The sequence below is a fragment of the Anguilla anguilla genome, chromosome 2, assembly GCF_013347855.1.
Source record: "Anguilla anguilla isolate fAngAng1 chromosome 2, fAngAng1.pri, whole genome shotgun sequence".
NCBI lineage: Eukaryota > Metazoa > Chordata > Actinopteri > Anguilliformes > Anguillidae > Anguilla > Anguilla anguilla.
Genome location: NC_049202.1, coordinates 39,789,482 through 39,804,730, shown reverse-complemented (window position 1 = coordinate 39,804,730; position 15,249 = coordinate 39,789,482). Strand labels below are relative to the sequence as shown.

General features: G+C 38.9%; 1 protein-coding gene across 3 annotated transcripts; it reads right to left on the bottom strand.

Annotated features, from left to right (window-relative positions):
• Positions 1-756: 756 nt before the first annotated feature.
• Positions 757-14,614, bottom strand: LOC118221276. Of its 3 annotated transcripts, none has more exons than XM_035406196.1 (7): positions 14,429-14,614; positions 13,722-13,841; positions 6,648-9,911; positions 5,342-5,471; positions 3,603-3,715; positions 2,204-2,272; positions 757-1,796 (listed from the first exon to the last, which is right to left on the bottom strand). In XM_035406196.1, exons 3-7 carry the CDS (start codon positions 9,851-9,853, stop codon positions 1,478-1,480), a joined length of 3,837 nt encoding a protein of 1,278 aa, XP_035262087.1. In that variant the 5' UTR covers positions 9,854-9,911; positions 13,722-13,841; positions 14,429-14,614; the 3' UTR covers positions 757-1,477. The 3 variants fall into 3 exon arrangements, with proteins under 3 accessions (XP_035262087.1, XP_035262088.1, XP_035262089.1); XM_035406197.1 differs by lacking the exon at positions 14,429-14,614 and adding an exon at positions 14,085-14,377; XM_035406198.1 differs by lacking the exons at positions 13,722-13,841; positions 14,429-14,614 and adding an exon at positions 13,171-13,267.
• Positions 14,615-15,249: the final 635 nt, after the last annotated feature.

Here is a 15,249-nt window from a genome sequence, read left to right as displayed (position 1 = left end):
AATCTTATGAGTGATCTAACTTCTTTATTCTTCTTCTTTCCATTCCAAAAATGAAGTTATTCACATTCTGAAGTGGTCAATTGTGCAAGAAACCATAAATATTCTGTGAGAGACTGAACAAACAAGTTGACACGTGTAACACCATATAACACCACTTTACTGATTTTAAAGGACAATAAAAAAAACACTTCCAGCCAAAAACAAAATGGAAATGTAGTGCTTACAGAATTTTTGTTAAACTGACACAACCTGATATAACCCCCCCCCCCCCCCCCACCCCCGCCACATGCACACAACAGGAATGCAATTCAGCTGAACCAGGAAAACCTGGATTTCCCTCTCAATGCATTAATTAAAACTTGCTACCCCGTAATACCTTTCTGAATAAACTGTCCTACCTCCTTATTGCAGTGCAAATGCAAAAGTGCATATAAACTTACACATATTCCTGGCAAAACTAACATTTTCTCTGCAACTTGCTGCTCATTGTACTGTCTCAAAAGCCTTCTGTTCATGTTTTATCAGTTACAGAATGTCACCATTTCATAATGTATTGTATGCTCAATTGTTCTGTAAATAAATATCCAAAATGTTCAGGTATTTTTTCCCTAAATATTTTTCTTAAATTAATATCAATCCAAGTTGACAGAAATCAGACTTTCTGTAGACCACAGTAGTAAAATACAACATGACTGGTTTTACCTAACATATAGACGTGACAAAAATGTTTATGTCATGAACACCACCAAACAAATGTTTCATTTAAAGATTGTTTTTTATTTAATATATTTATATGTTCCAGAGTGCATCATAAAAAGCACACATTGATAACAAACCTGAACTCCTAATTAAGGCCTTACTGCACAACAGTGTAATCCAGTCCAGAAAATACAAAAGAAGTGAACACTGCAGAAAAGCACCAAGTCAAAACTGATGCAGGTTAAACCCCTTGGGATGTGTCCTCCAGGAATCCCCGTATTTGATATTCAAAATCTCTGATTCAGATACATTTCCTTTCATATTCATAATCTGAATCCATGTGTTGCTAAATCCAAAAGTGCCCAAGCAGAGCCACTGGAGAAGCAATGTTTCGCCAGCAAGAGTACATAAACCCGAGACTCTTCAGTACAACTAAAGCCAAAACCACTAGTCCAGAATGTTCACAACCCCCAACCTGCAACATTATATATATATGCAAAATTATATATATGCAATATTATATATATATATATATATATATAATTTCAGGTACAAGATAGGATGTTCATGCCCAGATGCAAAAATAAACATGAGAAAAAGTAGAAATCTGACCTGCCATCAGTAATTAAGTATTTAAGTTATAATCTAATTCTCATATATGTTTCAGGAGATTAAGAAACTTCAGCATCTGCCAAACAGCATACAAAATTATAAAAATGTATGGCCATCCTGGTTAGTAGTATAACTAAGTAGCTTCCAGTGGAAGTTTGACTGGAACTCAGACTGACAAACCGTCTTCATCCAACGCAATCCAGCTGTCCAACTGCTCAAGCTTGGAACAAAGAATTGCCTCAATATCCTGTAAAGTTAGAATGCCACCCTCTTTGGTGCGATCGTATCCCCCTCGACGAGTCCTGGCCAAATTTGAGCTTTCAACAGCTTTCCGTGAAACTCCACTTCTGATGACAGGCCTCCTAGGTTTTCTTGGCATGCCTGCCTCCGGAAACTCTACGAATCGTTTTATTCTTCGCTGGCTGGCTATAGACACAGATCCATCACGCCCGCTAATTGGCACCTCAAATATGGTCTCTAGGCGCCTAAACAAGACAGAAAGAACAAGAGGAGAATAACATTTAGTGGACCCTCTTACGCTATAGGATGTGTAATGCAAACACAAGTGCAAAGTTCAATATGAAAAAGAATCAGCAAAAACATCAACATGCCAACCCTGACAGTGACAAACTAAAAGCACCCTTCAAAACAAAGACAGTGTAAATAATCATATGCAACATTGATGTGATGCTTAATTCCATTATAATGTCAGAAATATGATTGGGTGTTCTTTAATATTCACATGGCCCCTATTCTTGTTATAGTTTTAAAAAAATATACTAATCTTCTAAAATCTTGACTGAAAAGAATTGCCATTTCCAACATTGCAAACATTCCAATTGCCAACATTCTCAACACACGTTGCATAATTTGAACTGTCTTCGCATCTCACCCATCAGGAGGCTCATGAAAGTTCTTGTTGGTGTATATCTCCTCCAAACTGAACTCTTTCTTCTTTAACCTAACAAATAAACACATGATCAAGCAGTCAAAACATTCACATTGTTTTACATTTGTTTCAGTTTGTACGTTATTTGTTTAGCCTGGGTACCTTATAGCGCCCATAATTTGGCAGGATTACAGTTAAATAAAAAATTACCACATCAAAGTTACTTGCATTTAAGAGTACGTTCAATCTGAAGAGGGTTCAGCCACTTTGGCTTTATAGTGGTGTACAGTACATGAATCTCACCGACAGTGACACAGAGACATAGTCCAGCTAGCTTCCTAGCAAAACCTAACAGGATGGTGAAAATCAATCTATCATAAGGAAAGGTAAGTAAACAAACTGGTTTGGTCATCAAAGTGTCAGAAATATGATTGAATCATTGATGCAATGTAATATTAGCTAGCTAGGGACAATACCTCAACTTTGATTTTGAATGCAACAAAATACCTCAGTCCCATATCTCTAGCCAACAGTAAGCATGCTGAGATTAGCTAAACTGCCTGAATACTGGCAGTAAGCTTTTCAGATTTACAATGACTGACAACTAAACTTGTCAAAAATCCAATTAAGACGCTATGATGCTTGTCAGGTAGCAAAGACTAGTCAAATTAGCATTAATAACAATATCACAAAACTAACCTTTGCTAGCTAGCAAATGAGCTTTACAATAGGGCTATGAACGACACACATTTAAGATTTGACATGCGTGCTTGTGACTGACAATGAACGATGTGTCATATTGTTCACATCCCTACTTTACACTGGCTCCAAGAGCACCTTTAAGGCCATTTCATTTGTGGAACAGCTTCGCTGATTTATTACAGAAAGATCACTCTACTTGCACAACTTGACTAACTACCGTAATTTATGAATGTCAGACCAAACATAAATCATCAATCTGTGAAGCATAACACACTGCTTTCACATTAGCTATTTAACTCAAGCTAGTAGCACGTACTGGTTAGTTAGCAAGTACAGCAAGCCATAATATATCCAAAATATATGAATGCACATAATTCAGTAGTTCTTTATTTAAAAATGAGATATTAGATTCAATTTGAAAAGGGGGTAATCAAGCTACTCCCTAAAACTTCAGCTATATATTATCTTGGATAAATGGACATTTTTTGAAAACATGAGCAGTCATTAAGTTCATTAACCCAATGCTCTTGTTCTAACTGGCTCATAGGATGAGTTTAACAGGCCTTCGTCAGTTTCTTGTGGAATAGATGGTATTCAGTATTTGAGCAAAATAGAAAAAAGCTGAGAGTGATAGGTTATTATCTGACAGCAGTATTTTATTATTAGAATTAATTGAAAGTATAAACTGGCAGAGACTTACCTGACAGGTTTTGGCAGCCCCATGGGTGTGAGATTGGTTGGTGGTTTTGGGAGAGATTTTCTAATTTTAATCTGTGACACTTTCCCACGTTCTCGTTGTTTCATACTCTCCATCTGCTCAGTGGAGGGGAAACACATTACAGTAGCAACACATTGCTATAAACCTGCTGAAAAAACATTTACATTCATACAAAACTTGAGTTCATAGCAACTGCTATCTTGGTGCTTGAAATGCAATAACTAAATATAAATATAAAAAATGTACTCAGAAATTTTCTTGAGAAGCACAGCTCACACTGACATTAAACTTAATATGGAAAATCTCTGCCCTCTCAGATGTGCTTGCTAAAAGCAGTAATAGCAGTTGGCCCAAATAAATGTTCGCCCAAATGTGGTTAGTGGCATCTTTTTCCTTGAAAGGTCATTCAATAGAAAGCAATTATGTTGTTAATCTAGCACAGAACACCCAAATCTTGTGGTTCTTCTTCAGTCACAAATTCCTTAGAGTTCTCCTGCTACTATAGATGAATTAAAAGAATACAGAATAGAGCCCATGCTGATTCAAACTTGATGACAACACCACTTCTTCCTAAGCTATGTCTAGATAGGTTTCCACTCAGATGAGTGATTTCTTCCAAGACCTCCAAATGCTGAGTCTTCAGTTGAGACTTGGGTATTGCAAAATAAATTTTTGTAGTAAAACAACAACATTTTTGGGACATAAAGTCTCAAGAATTTTTTTGCTGATGTGTAACGATCTCAGCATGCATATTGAAAAACTTATGGTTTGTTTATGCAAGAGAAACAATGCGTTGACTTTCATGCGAGCCTAACAAATGGTAAATGGTAAATGGACTGCATTTATATAGCGCTTTTATCCAAAGCGCTTTACAATTGATGCCTCTCATTCGCCAGAGCAGTTAGGGGTTAGGGGTTAGGTGTCTTGCTCAAGGACACTTCGACATGCCCAGGGCGGGGTTTGAACCGGCAACCCTCCGACTGCCAGACAATTGGTCTTACCTCCTGAGCTATGTCGCCCAACTTATACACAATTTGAAATGTAATTTCATTGGCTAAAACACTTCTCAGCAGTCACTATAATAGATTGCCACTGGCTGGCTGGGTACTGGGCAGTAACTATGCCATCCATGTTGAGTCATTGCTTGCGCATTGCTTGACTAGTACTGGTCAGAGAACCTTGTAGGTGTTCGAGAGAAGCAATACAAACCAGAGCTAGAAATATTTCCCAGTACTTTCGGCATGTATGCAACTGCAAAAAGGACAACAATAGTTCCTCCAGAGAATTCCTAATTAAACAATGGACATTCTATCAATGTTTCTTTGAGTTAGTATATTTTTGGGACTGACAACTACTATGGATTTTGTTCGCTGGACCCTTGCCGAGATAAGGATGCCAACTTTAGAGTGATTCATGTCATCCGTGGATTTCCAAAACGCATAGGTGAGCCTGTTTTGCCTCCCCACATCACAAAATAAGAAACCATTGTTGCTAAAACATTGGCATTGTAAAATAGTTTATAGAGATAGAACCCTGAGTTTCAAACACTTTCAAGCAGTATAGGTCCAACTGACATCATTTCCCTACTCGCACACCTCGGAACTGTGCATTTAACCCGACAGGGAAGTTGCTACTTTTACAAACATCACAGTATGTTATAGTGTATCAACATTAACCTAAAAGCAATGTTATTCTTTGGCCATTGTGGTGGACTGGAATACCTTTATTTCAGAGTCTGACAGTGACTTCTCTTCACATCTCTCCTGGACATCCAGTTCCAGCCTGAAACAGCTGTTCTGCTCTGCATCCTCCTGCTTCAGCTTGTGTTCATCAATTCTCAGAGATGGTACACTAGGGGGAAAAAATATTTAGATAAATAAAAAGATATTTATATAAATTCTGCACATATGATGACAGCAGATATAATGTGTGGCAATGCAATTATTTTTAATGGAGATGGCATAGAAGACATCATACACACAGTGGCCACTTTATTAGGAACACCTGCTCACCCAAATACTGTAGCCTTCTCCTCCAAGTTGCTTGTAATTGGTGAAAGGTGTAGGTATGGCCAATAAAACTATTTGGTAGGTAATTAAAAATGTAATTTGTTCAGTTAAAACATTTTGTTACCTCTTTTTATGAAATAGTTTCTAATATGTGAACACAATATGAAATGTTATTTATTCTTCATGGCATGTATAGGTATTTCTGGCTAAATGTGGCTTAAGAGGGTAAATAATGCCTGTTGACATGGAAAGCATCTAATTAAAAATTACCAGCTTGTTAAAATTTTGGGATTGCAACTATGGTTGGAACAAAAATCAGCACACATAGGACTGAGGTTGGGAACCACTGCAATAGACAGGCTGATTGTTTAAATGTATCTAAATTATTTATGTACCCAAACAATCAGAGGTATAATTTATTCACATGATGAGGTCTCACTTTCGTAGCCAAAAATTAATAATATATAATAGCGTAGCGAAAACTAGCAAAGCAGCTAGCTAGCTAGATCTGAGTTCCGGGCACCACCATGCTGTTTCTTCCATTGCCCATAATGCCTTGCACACTATATGCATGCTAACAGTCAATGCAATGTTGTGTGTGCATGATGGCGTTCAGGCATTCCCATATTCCCATATACAGTTCTGTGGGCATTCCCTAGTGATAGCGAAGCTCATTTTGGGTCTGATGGCAAACTCTGTCAACTAAACAATGAATAAGTGTTATTCCACATCCACCTGGTCTCGAGTCCATCGCTACAATACCTCCTTTTGCCTGTGTACTGGCCTTCTTGCTCCCCCTTGTGGTTGTGCCATACATTACAGGAAGAGCCCAAGAGCATTTCATGGCAATGCAATCAATAATGAAGCTATTTTGATATAGATTTTGCAATAAATACTGGAATATACATATTTTTAAAACAGAATATTCAACTTATGTCCCTCTTGTGCACTATATAAATTGTCATACATTTCAAAAACAGTAGAGGTATATGGTGGAATCAGTATATATGATAGTTACCTGCATAAGGAAGAAACCGAGGCAGAGGTTTGGTGTACGGTGGGAACACTGGAAGTGTTGGCAGGGAATAGGGGATGACAGACTGAAGAGGTAGCAGGACAGGAGGGGGTGGGAGTGGCAAAACTGCAGGAGGAAGATGAAGTGACGTTATGACTACTACCACAACTACAGGCAATATTACCACTGCCATTTTGACGCTTGCTAGAAAGGAAGGCCAGGGGGCTGGCCAAAAAACAAGAGGCAAGGGTTTTGGGAGAGGAAGTTAAGTTGGGGCAATGACTTCCGCACAGCCTTCCCGACCCAACAGGATACACTTCTTTGCGCAAACATAGAGGTGCAATTTCTCTTTCAACTTCCAGGCTGCATACAGTGTGACGCCGAGCACGCTTGACTGACGAATGACGGGGAAGGGCTGAACAGGGCAGTCTGCCAAGTGGTGAAGAAGCTAACATGAGGGCAGGCCGAGGGCCGCCAGGGAGAGGGTTAATCTCGGGGTAAGAGTGCCTCCGCTTCAGGTAGGATCGTAGGGGACTGCTACCTGATATTTTCACCAAATTATCCTTCCTCTGTTGTTCTTTCACCACCATGGGGGTATCTTTCCCAGTCCTGCTGTACCTGTCCTTCCTTCTATGGGTGCCTGCCTTTCTTGAACTTTTCCTTTTTTTAGACTTGGGTAAAGTAGCCATAGAATGGATAGACAAAATGGGAGTTGTTCCCCCTTCCTCATTAGCTTCTTTGTTATTCTGCATTGATACAGACTTTCCTGACCAATGATCTGGGATCAGGGGTCTTGTGTCAGCTGGCATAGGCAAAGAAATTTGTGTAAACTCTTGAATTAAATTTTTACAGTCTACATCAGACTCCAAAAGTATGTTTGAAGGTTTATTATCAGTGCTTTGAATCAGCCCTTGGGTTTTGGGTGACACTGTGTTGCTCTTGCTGGAGGTATTGTTTTGACATCTTCCCTTCCCTTGGATGGATACAGGCCTGATCTTACATGCTTCTTTGAGGTAGGTCTTACCAACATTTTTAGTATCTTGCTCAGATACCCATTCTCTTTGGAAGTCTCTGGAACAAAGGATTCCGTCCTCATCTCCCTTTGCAACCTCATTGCCAGTATCCTCATGACTACCCTCTTCTTTGGCATCCTTAACAAAACCATAATTTCCTCTCTGCAGCATCATCCCCCTTTGGAACTTGTTTCTCTGCCCACTTGTCTCATTTCCGAGACTTTCTCCAGTCATCTCACTTTGTGAAACTTGTACATCTGAAAACTGTGAATTCCCCACGGACGGAATCTCTATTATCCTCTTTCTATTCTGATAAAACTGATGTCCTCTGCTTTTGACTCCTAGCTCAGGCCTTTTTGTGAGTTCTTTAACACCAAACATATTATTAATTTCACCCTCTTTCTCTTCCCGCTCTATGCAACCTGTTGTCTTAGCAGACTGAGTCGTAGAATGCTTTGAAGACCACATACAATCATCCACTATTGCTGATGATCCCAATTCTACCTCACTTAAAGCTTTGCCCTTTCTGTTAGAACGGGCATTAGCACTACTATTCAGTCCGCAGCCGACATTATCCATCGTCTTACTTCTCCTCGCCCGACTTACTTTGGTTTTATCGTCACTTCTAATTAAGCAACTGTAATCACAATTATTTGTGAGATCCAGAGCTGACTTATTGAAGAGAGTCCCAGTGATGTTCGTTCCTATTACAGGTGCTGCCACAAATTGCTCAGGAGATTTCATATCTTTTTCCATTTCTCTACCAGATTCAGTTTCAGAGACAGCCCCACACTTACAAGACATCCAAGTGGCTTTGTTTTGGGTCTTACTCTCAACTTTCCTTGTAGAATCAAGACTGCTGTAGGGAACTTTGATAAGCAGCTCAGGGACTGCTGTTGGTATCCTTCCCCTTGTCTTTGGTCTCGTAACAATCAATGGGCCTCTCACCCTTTCACCCGTCATTTCCTTTGCTTTTTTCTCTTTAGCTCCCTTTCTGAGATTTAATCCAACTCTAAATTTCTCAACGGTTTTCACCTCTGGCTTAACACTTCGTCTTGCAGACATGATACCTGCTCCCCCCTCTTCAGTTTTTCCAGGATTGGGTCCCTTCATATAGTGGGATCCTGGTGAATGCAATACTTTGTGTTGAGTCTGTAGAGCTTCTCCGGGCATTACAGAAGTGAAAGAGAACCCTGCTTCACAGTCTTCTCTTGATCTAGATTCTTCAACACCTTCTGCAGATGAAGGATAAGAAGCACAAGATGAGTCTACTGGGGTGATGGGAGGTAGGCCTGGCAGTGGAGCAGCACTGGCAGAATATGCTGGCAAACTTCTCTCCTCCTCCTCTGCATTTGTCTGGATAGGGAGATCTTTAACACCCTCCATGTTTCTCCCTTTGCCAAAATCTTTCTCCCTGTCATGTAGCAAAGATTCTACAGTACACATTTCAGTCAGTCCTTCAACATTTTTTTCCATGGGGCTACAAAACCAAAGTAATTCTGCTGACAAAACCTGAGTACATCCAGGTGAGAATGGGTGAGAGTTGCATTTGGAGGAAGGTGATACTTCACTATGAAGTTCAGGTGACAGAACATTTGAGTCCAAACTAGATCCATGGCTGACACTGGGGAAGTGCGGAAGGGAAATCTTAGTCAGAGATTCAACTGGAACAGAGCTGAACTGAAATTCTGTGTTAGAAATGCAATTCTGTAGCCTGTGAACTGCTGCTTCAATTGTCTCACTTTCACTGAACAATGTTACTTGTTCATAACCTTTACAGTCTTGCCTTACCCCACTCTGAGGAAAAATTACATTTTCAGAATCATTTTCAGTTTTTGTGTGTTTGTCAAGAACCTTAGTCTGAGACGAAGTGGAATCCCTAGGTTTTTCCTCTGAAGGATGCCTTTTGTGAGTGTTGTTGCTGAAGTCATCTTTGATGGAATACAAAGTGGTATTCTGGAAAGCAAAGTCAATATTGGGAGAAGAGACATCATCATGGGTTCTCAGGCATTGAACTGGACTTCTAACAATTTCAGAGAAGCGGTCCACTTTTGATTTTAATGACTGTTGATCTGCACCGATCATCCACTGCTTCACAGGAAGGGAACTTTTTTGGGGCTCATCAATTTTGAGTTCCATTTCCGACCAGCAAGTACCATGTCCAGGCCACTCCTTTCCAACATTTCTGTCCTCCATTGGGCACGTAGTAGGGGCGTAGGGTTGTTACTGGTATGGAGCTCCTTTCCTCTTTTGCCTGCAACACAGACAAAAACACATTGAGATTTTTCCTGTGAAATGAAAAGCCATATTTAAATACCTATTTAAAATAATAATAATTTTAATTATTATTACTACCTTTTGATGAACACAGACAATGAAATCAACAACTTACCAACTGAATACAATTTAATTAAGTGATAATTTATAACAAGTCACTTTCTGCTTTCAGTGAACTCTGATAAAACCGCCGCATATAGAAAAGGGTATCAAAATGACAGGCTAATTATCTTCATTTTTGTTCTGTAATTCAAGCTTGGAGACTACAAAGATCTCCCAGAGATTGCTCATTTTAGTAAAATCTCCTTCAAAAGACAAAACATTTTCATTACTTTCTAGAATCTCAAATCTACAACTTATTTCTTGCACAAGACACTTGTTTAAGCTACTTTATATGTTGAACATGGGGTTTAATTTTAGGCAATGCCTACATCTAATGTTCCTAATACCTTGTTCACAATTTACACTGCCACGAACTGGGAAATACCGCCAGGTGCTACAGTAACAATTCATGTTATCAATCACCAAATGGTTCATTTTGACTTTACAACCATGTTCACATACTTTGCAGTCATTTAACAAATCAATTAGACAATGAAAGGCTTCATTTATGCAAAAAAGTATAATTCTAGTTATCAGTATCATTTAGATATACACTTGTTTCACTGTTAAGCAGAAATACTGAACTGTATGCGAGGGTAAAATTTTTAAAAAATCATATCAAAGTGTTAAATAATCATTGGGCCAAATTTCCTAAGGCACCACCACTGATATCTCATATATGAGGCCTCCATTTTCCTTTATCAATGTGTCTAAGGTTTATTTCTCATTGAAATCATATTCAGTTCTGGAAGGATTGCTACATGCAGCTCACTGAATATAGTATTATCTCCATTATTATCTCTCTGTTATAGAGGTACTCTGCTGGCTTCATGTCATGCGAACACAGTAGTAACTCAATTACACACATTTCTTCTCTATAAGAAACTTTGATTTACAGGCACTACATATACATGTGTTATGTGTTGAACATGAGGCCATCATTTTGTGCATCAGGCTTTAATACGGGGGGGGGGGGGGGGGGGGGGTCTGGGGACTTAACTTATCGCCTGTTCAGTATAAAATACATAAATCATGTGAATCACATAAGAGCAATTACATCATTTTTTAATTTTTTTGTGTGAAAATGAACAGTGCAAATGTGGGTGCAAAAAAAACTGTTGCATAATGAATGCCTTCAGTATATGTATATTATATAAAGGGCTTTGTGATAAACTTCCTACACAATCTCAGATGCAATTCACATGAATGAGAAATTATTTTATGAAGCTGATCCCTTCTACATCAATATTTCCACAGCAACACCTCCCTTTATTGTGTAACACCTAGTTACTGGTTGTGAGCTTGTTTTACAATGACAAAATCCAAGAGCATGTTAATTGCTGTTCTTCATAAAAATATTTCTGCAGCTTCTCCAGTTAGAGAGGAAAGCTAACGTTAAATGTTTCTGTATAGAAAAGCACTTCTATCTCAATGAACAGCAATACAACCATTTCAGTACTACAGCAGTATAAAATCCTACTATTCACTTTGACATTCACCTTTAGCTTCCCATCTAGAACAACTTTCCTAGAAAATGAAAAGGCACAAAAAAACTGCACTTGAAAAGCAGAAACAGTTTTATAGATTATATTTCGCTCTAGCAACAGTGGACTATGGAAATGGTTTGGATCCCATTGTACAGTTAATTAAAAGGTTAATTCATTTATTGGAATTTTTGCTTTTTTTTCCAGTTTCGGTATATATTTTCAACTGACCCAGTCACAGACCTCGACAAAGAATATTAGGGGATTCAGGGATCCGTAGTCTAAAGCAAGAAAATACATTTTAACTCCAAAGCAGCTTGTACAGCAACATGTTTCCAGAGGTTGTACACATTAATAAATACATCACATACTGTCAAGAACCTCAAATTCACCATTTGCCATGTGGGCCCTTGGGAACTTCAAAGGTAGGAAACAAGAAGCAGGAACTGGGGGGGGGCATTTGAGGTGTGAATGTGTGCATCTGTGTTTGAGTGTGGGTCTGCATACATGTGTTTGTGTGTAGATGGACACCCCCTCCCCCCTCCTTTCATTCACTAAATAAAATATGCAGCTTTCATTTAGTCAGCAGTCTGTTTTAAACAACTTGAAAAAACTAAGTTTGTAACAATTAGTTGGAAGTGGGCATCTGAGTCCTGCATCTACTGTAGGTATGGCATTCTACATTTCATCTCTGGTTTTTGGAATATTCTGCGGTATTTGTTTTTTTAAATTTTGTCCTTGAATTACTTCGAGACAAACAAGCTACGGTTTAATATCTTCTTTCATTAATTTCTAGTGTGACTGTCCATGTCTGTAACCTCTGTTAACTGTTATAAAGTAGTTGAACCTTGTCTTTACATTAGACGTGAATATTGGTTGTAACTTCTGTAATTTCTTAATTTCATCTCGTTTCAAGTTGTACATTTTGATAAAGGTTGATCCAACAGTTTGCTCTGCCTATTAACAAATCTGGCAATTTAACTGATAATTGAAATCTTTGATAATAATTGCCAAATTAAATCAAATAAATATATTTTACATTGGGTGTTTTAACTGCTGATGCACTTGCGTTTGGTTTGATATAACATACTGACGCAAAGCGTTGGGTTGACAGTGTGGTTCCATGAGAAAATTTTAAACACCCGAAACTTACTTTCATTTCTCTCAGCAGGGATAATTAAAGAGACTGACCAGTTCAGTTGGACTGACAGCAGCATAGAACACTGCAGTGACACTTATCACGTCAAGTTTCCCAGGCAACAACACAGAGGTTGACTCCTATTTTGGAACAGCGCCCCGCAAAGGCTCCCAAGACAACTGATTACCGATTTCCAAATTAATAGATATTTGGTGTTATTTTCAGCATTAAAAAAAAAAGCATTTTGTTGGCCTAGCAGCCCACCGGGTCTGTACAATTATATGGGAAACACTGAATATGGAAAACGAAGTGCCATTACTTTGTCGTCCCATCCCTGCTCAATATCAAAAGTTTATAAAGCTGTCAAATAAAGACTACATTTGGTGAATTGGAAAGGATGTATAATAAAACTTAGCAAAGAAAAAACACAAAACAGAACATAAACATTGGGAAAAGCACCAGGGGGGTGTAAAATCTATATTTCATTACTAACATAAACAGCAGAGACTCACTGTTTTATAGTTTCTCTCACTCTTTGTCAGGGAAGAGGTCAGCCTGGTAATCTGCACTCTCTCCCTACTATACTCATCCTCCTCTCTCTCCTGCCCCCTGGAACACTGAAGACCATCACTGCTGCATATGCTGCCTTCTTTCCTATGCCCACAGAAAGAGAGCCTGTGTACTCTTTACACACATGCAGGGCACATTTAGTCCTATGATTCAGGCAGTATCATGATTTGCAGTAAATATAACGGACGGCAAAGAATAACGTGACAGAACTGGGTTCCTTCGGAGCATCTATTTTTTGCTGGTTATTTATGAAAAAAACTTTCAAAAATCAATCAGTCGAGCAGAGGATGCATTTCACATTAATGATGCAGGCATGTACGGAAGTGGATAAACTGGAAAGAGTTTCAGTCTGTATTACACCTAACATCCGACCCATTTGTTTGCCTTTTTTCCACGTTTGGATCCCCAAATTCTAAAATGATTCTAGCACCTTATAGTACCGTAAATTATATATAGCTATAAATTATATCTGTGACAGAAGCATTGTAAATACCTGCACAAGACGAAGGCGTTTCTGAGAAGGTGCAGCTGTTCAGGGTAAGATGGGGTGCATGGAGCGTGCAACGTGCGTACAACCGTAGGGAAATCCCTGGCACCTCCTTCCATCGGAAAGCTACCAAGGGAAATGAGTTATCGATTTTTCTTCCTCTTTCTAAACTTCCGTAACACAGACAATTGGCTAAACATTCTAGAGTAAGCTATCCCAACTAACTTGCGAACAAACTTTACTTGAAGCAACACAGCGGGAGTAAGTAACCATGGCATGGAAAAAATGCTGTAATTTAGAGCCGCGTGTGTTACTTAACATGCTGGCTAGACTGAAATAAAGGTTAGCAAATAAAACAATAAAACTTACCTCTTTTCTTCCTCGGCTTAAATGCCAAACTTTATAAACAACTTAGCTACCTCAGTCTGTCAGCTAGACTAATTAGGGATGTCAGTCAGCTAGTTTATGGTCTTGGAACGAAAAAACAGCTTTATGACGCTGTAGTACATATTCTGGACCATACTGTAATTTTAAAACAAAATCCATTTAAGTTACAACGTTGTCATAGAAATGGATTAGCTGGCTTCTGTATCTGAGAATACTCAAGCGCCATGTGACCCAAACTTAAATTTAATTAAACCAAATAATGTAAGAGGTAAGCATGACATCCTGCACTGTCACCTAGTCGTAATACAAGTAAACGGTTAACTTACCTAAATTAGCGACAAATATTCGGTGTTAGTTACTTTAGTGTGTGCCGTCGGCTAGTAATTACACTACAGGTTAGCGAACTACCTAGTTGTCTATTCACTTCCCCCTTTTCAATGCCCTCTCCACGACGCCACAACTTCAAAATCTTCTGTTGCGAAGAGTTAAATCCACTTCATAACCCCACCATGTTGTGACCAGTTTAAACCAATCGTAAAGCCACAATAAACCCACCTTAAGCTTCCTTATAGAAATCAACCAATGAATGGAGGGACAATGTTTCATTTTGGCCAATTAGATTTTTGGAGGGATGTCGTATTCTGTGAATCGGACTGGTTTCCCGCTTGAAAAGGAGAAAGATGACATCATAGGTTCTGCTCTGTCTGTCTCTCTTTGAGATCAAGCTGCTGTCTGGGAAAAGACATTTGTCCAAGAGTGAAGTTTTGGGGCCATTTTTATTTATGTAGAAGTTACAATATACTACATATTATCACTTAATTTGTTGTTCTCCTATATGTAAATTGAGGCATAAACCCACTCCCCTCCTCTGCACCCCAAATGTGTCACACAGCATATTAGACCCAGCTCCTCAGGATGTCCAGATTATTCTGTCTGAGATAATAATCTTTCACTGGAATGTAGGCTACTCCAACTGCGGCCATAAAGGTTGAACATTGTGTGTCTTGTTGCAAAAATCTCCGACCACAACTGTGACCTATCTCATAACTCTATTCAGGAGCACAATACAGGTACACCACTGCAGAATGGGCAAGCTATGTTTATTCACACCACAGTAAAATCACGTTCTGTCAAGTTTTGTCAGTTA

Coding starts and splice junctions, on each gene's coding strand:
- LOC118221276 (XM_035406196.1), bottom strand. CDS start 9,853: ATGGAGGACAGAAATGTTGGAAAGGAGTGGCCTGGACATGGTACTTGC. Junction 5,472..6,647: donor TCGGTTTCTTCCTTATGCAG/GTAACTATCATA, acceptor TTTTCCCCCTAG/TGTACCATCTCTGAGAATTG. Junction 2,273..3,602: donor GGGCTGCCAAAACCTGTCAG/GTAAGTCTCTGC, acceptor TTTATTTGTTAG/GTTAAAGAAGAAAGAGTTCA.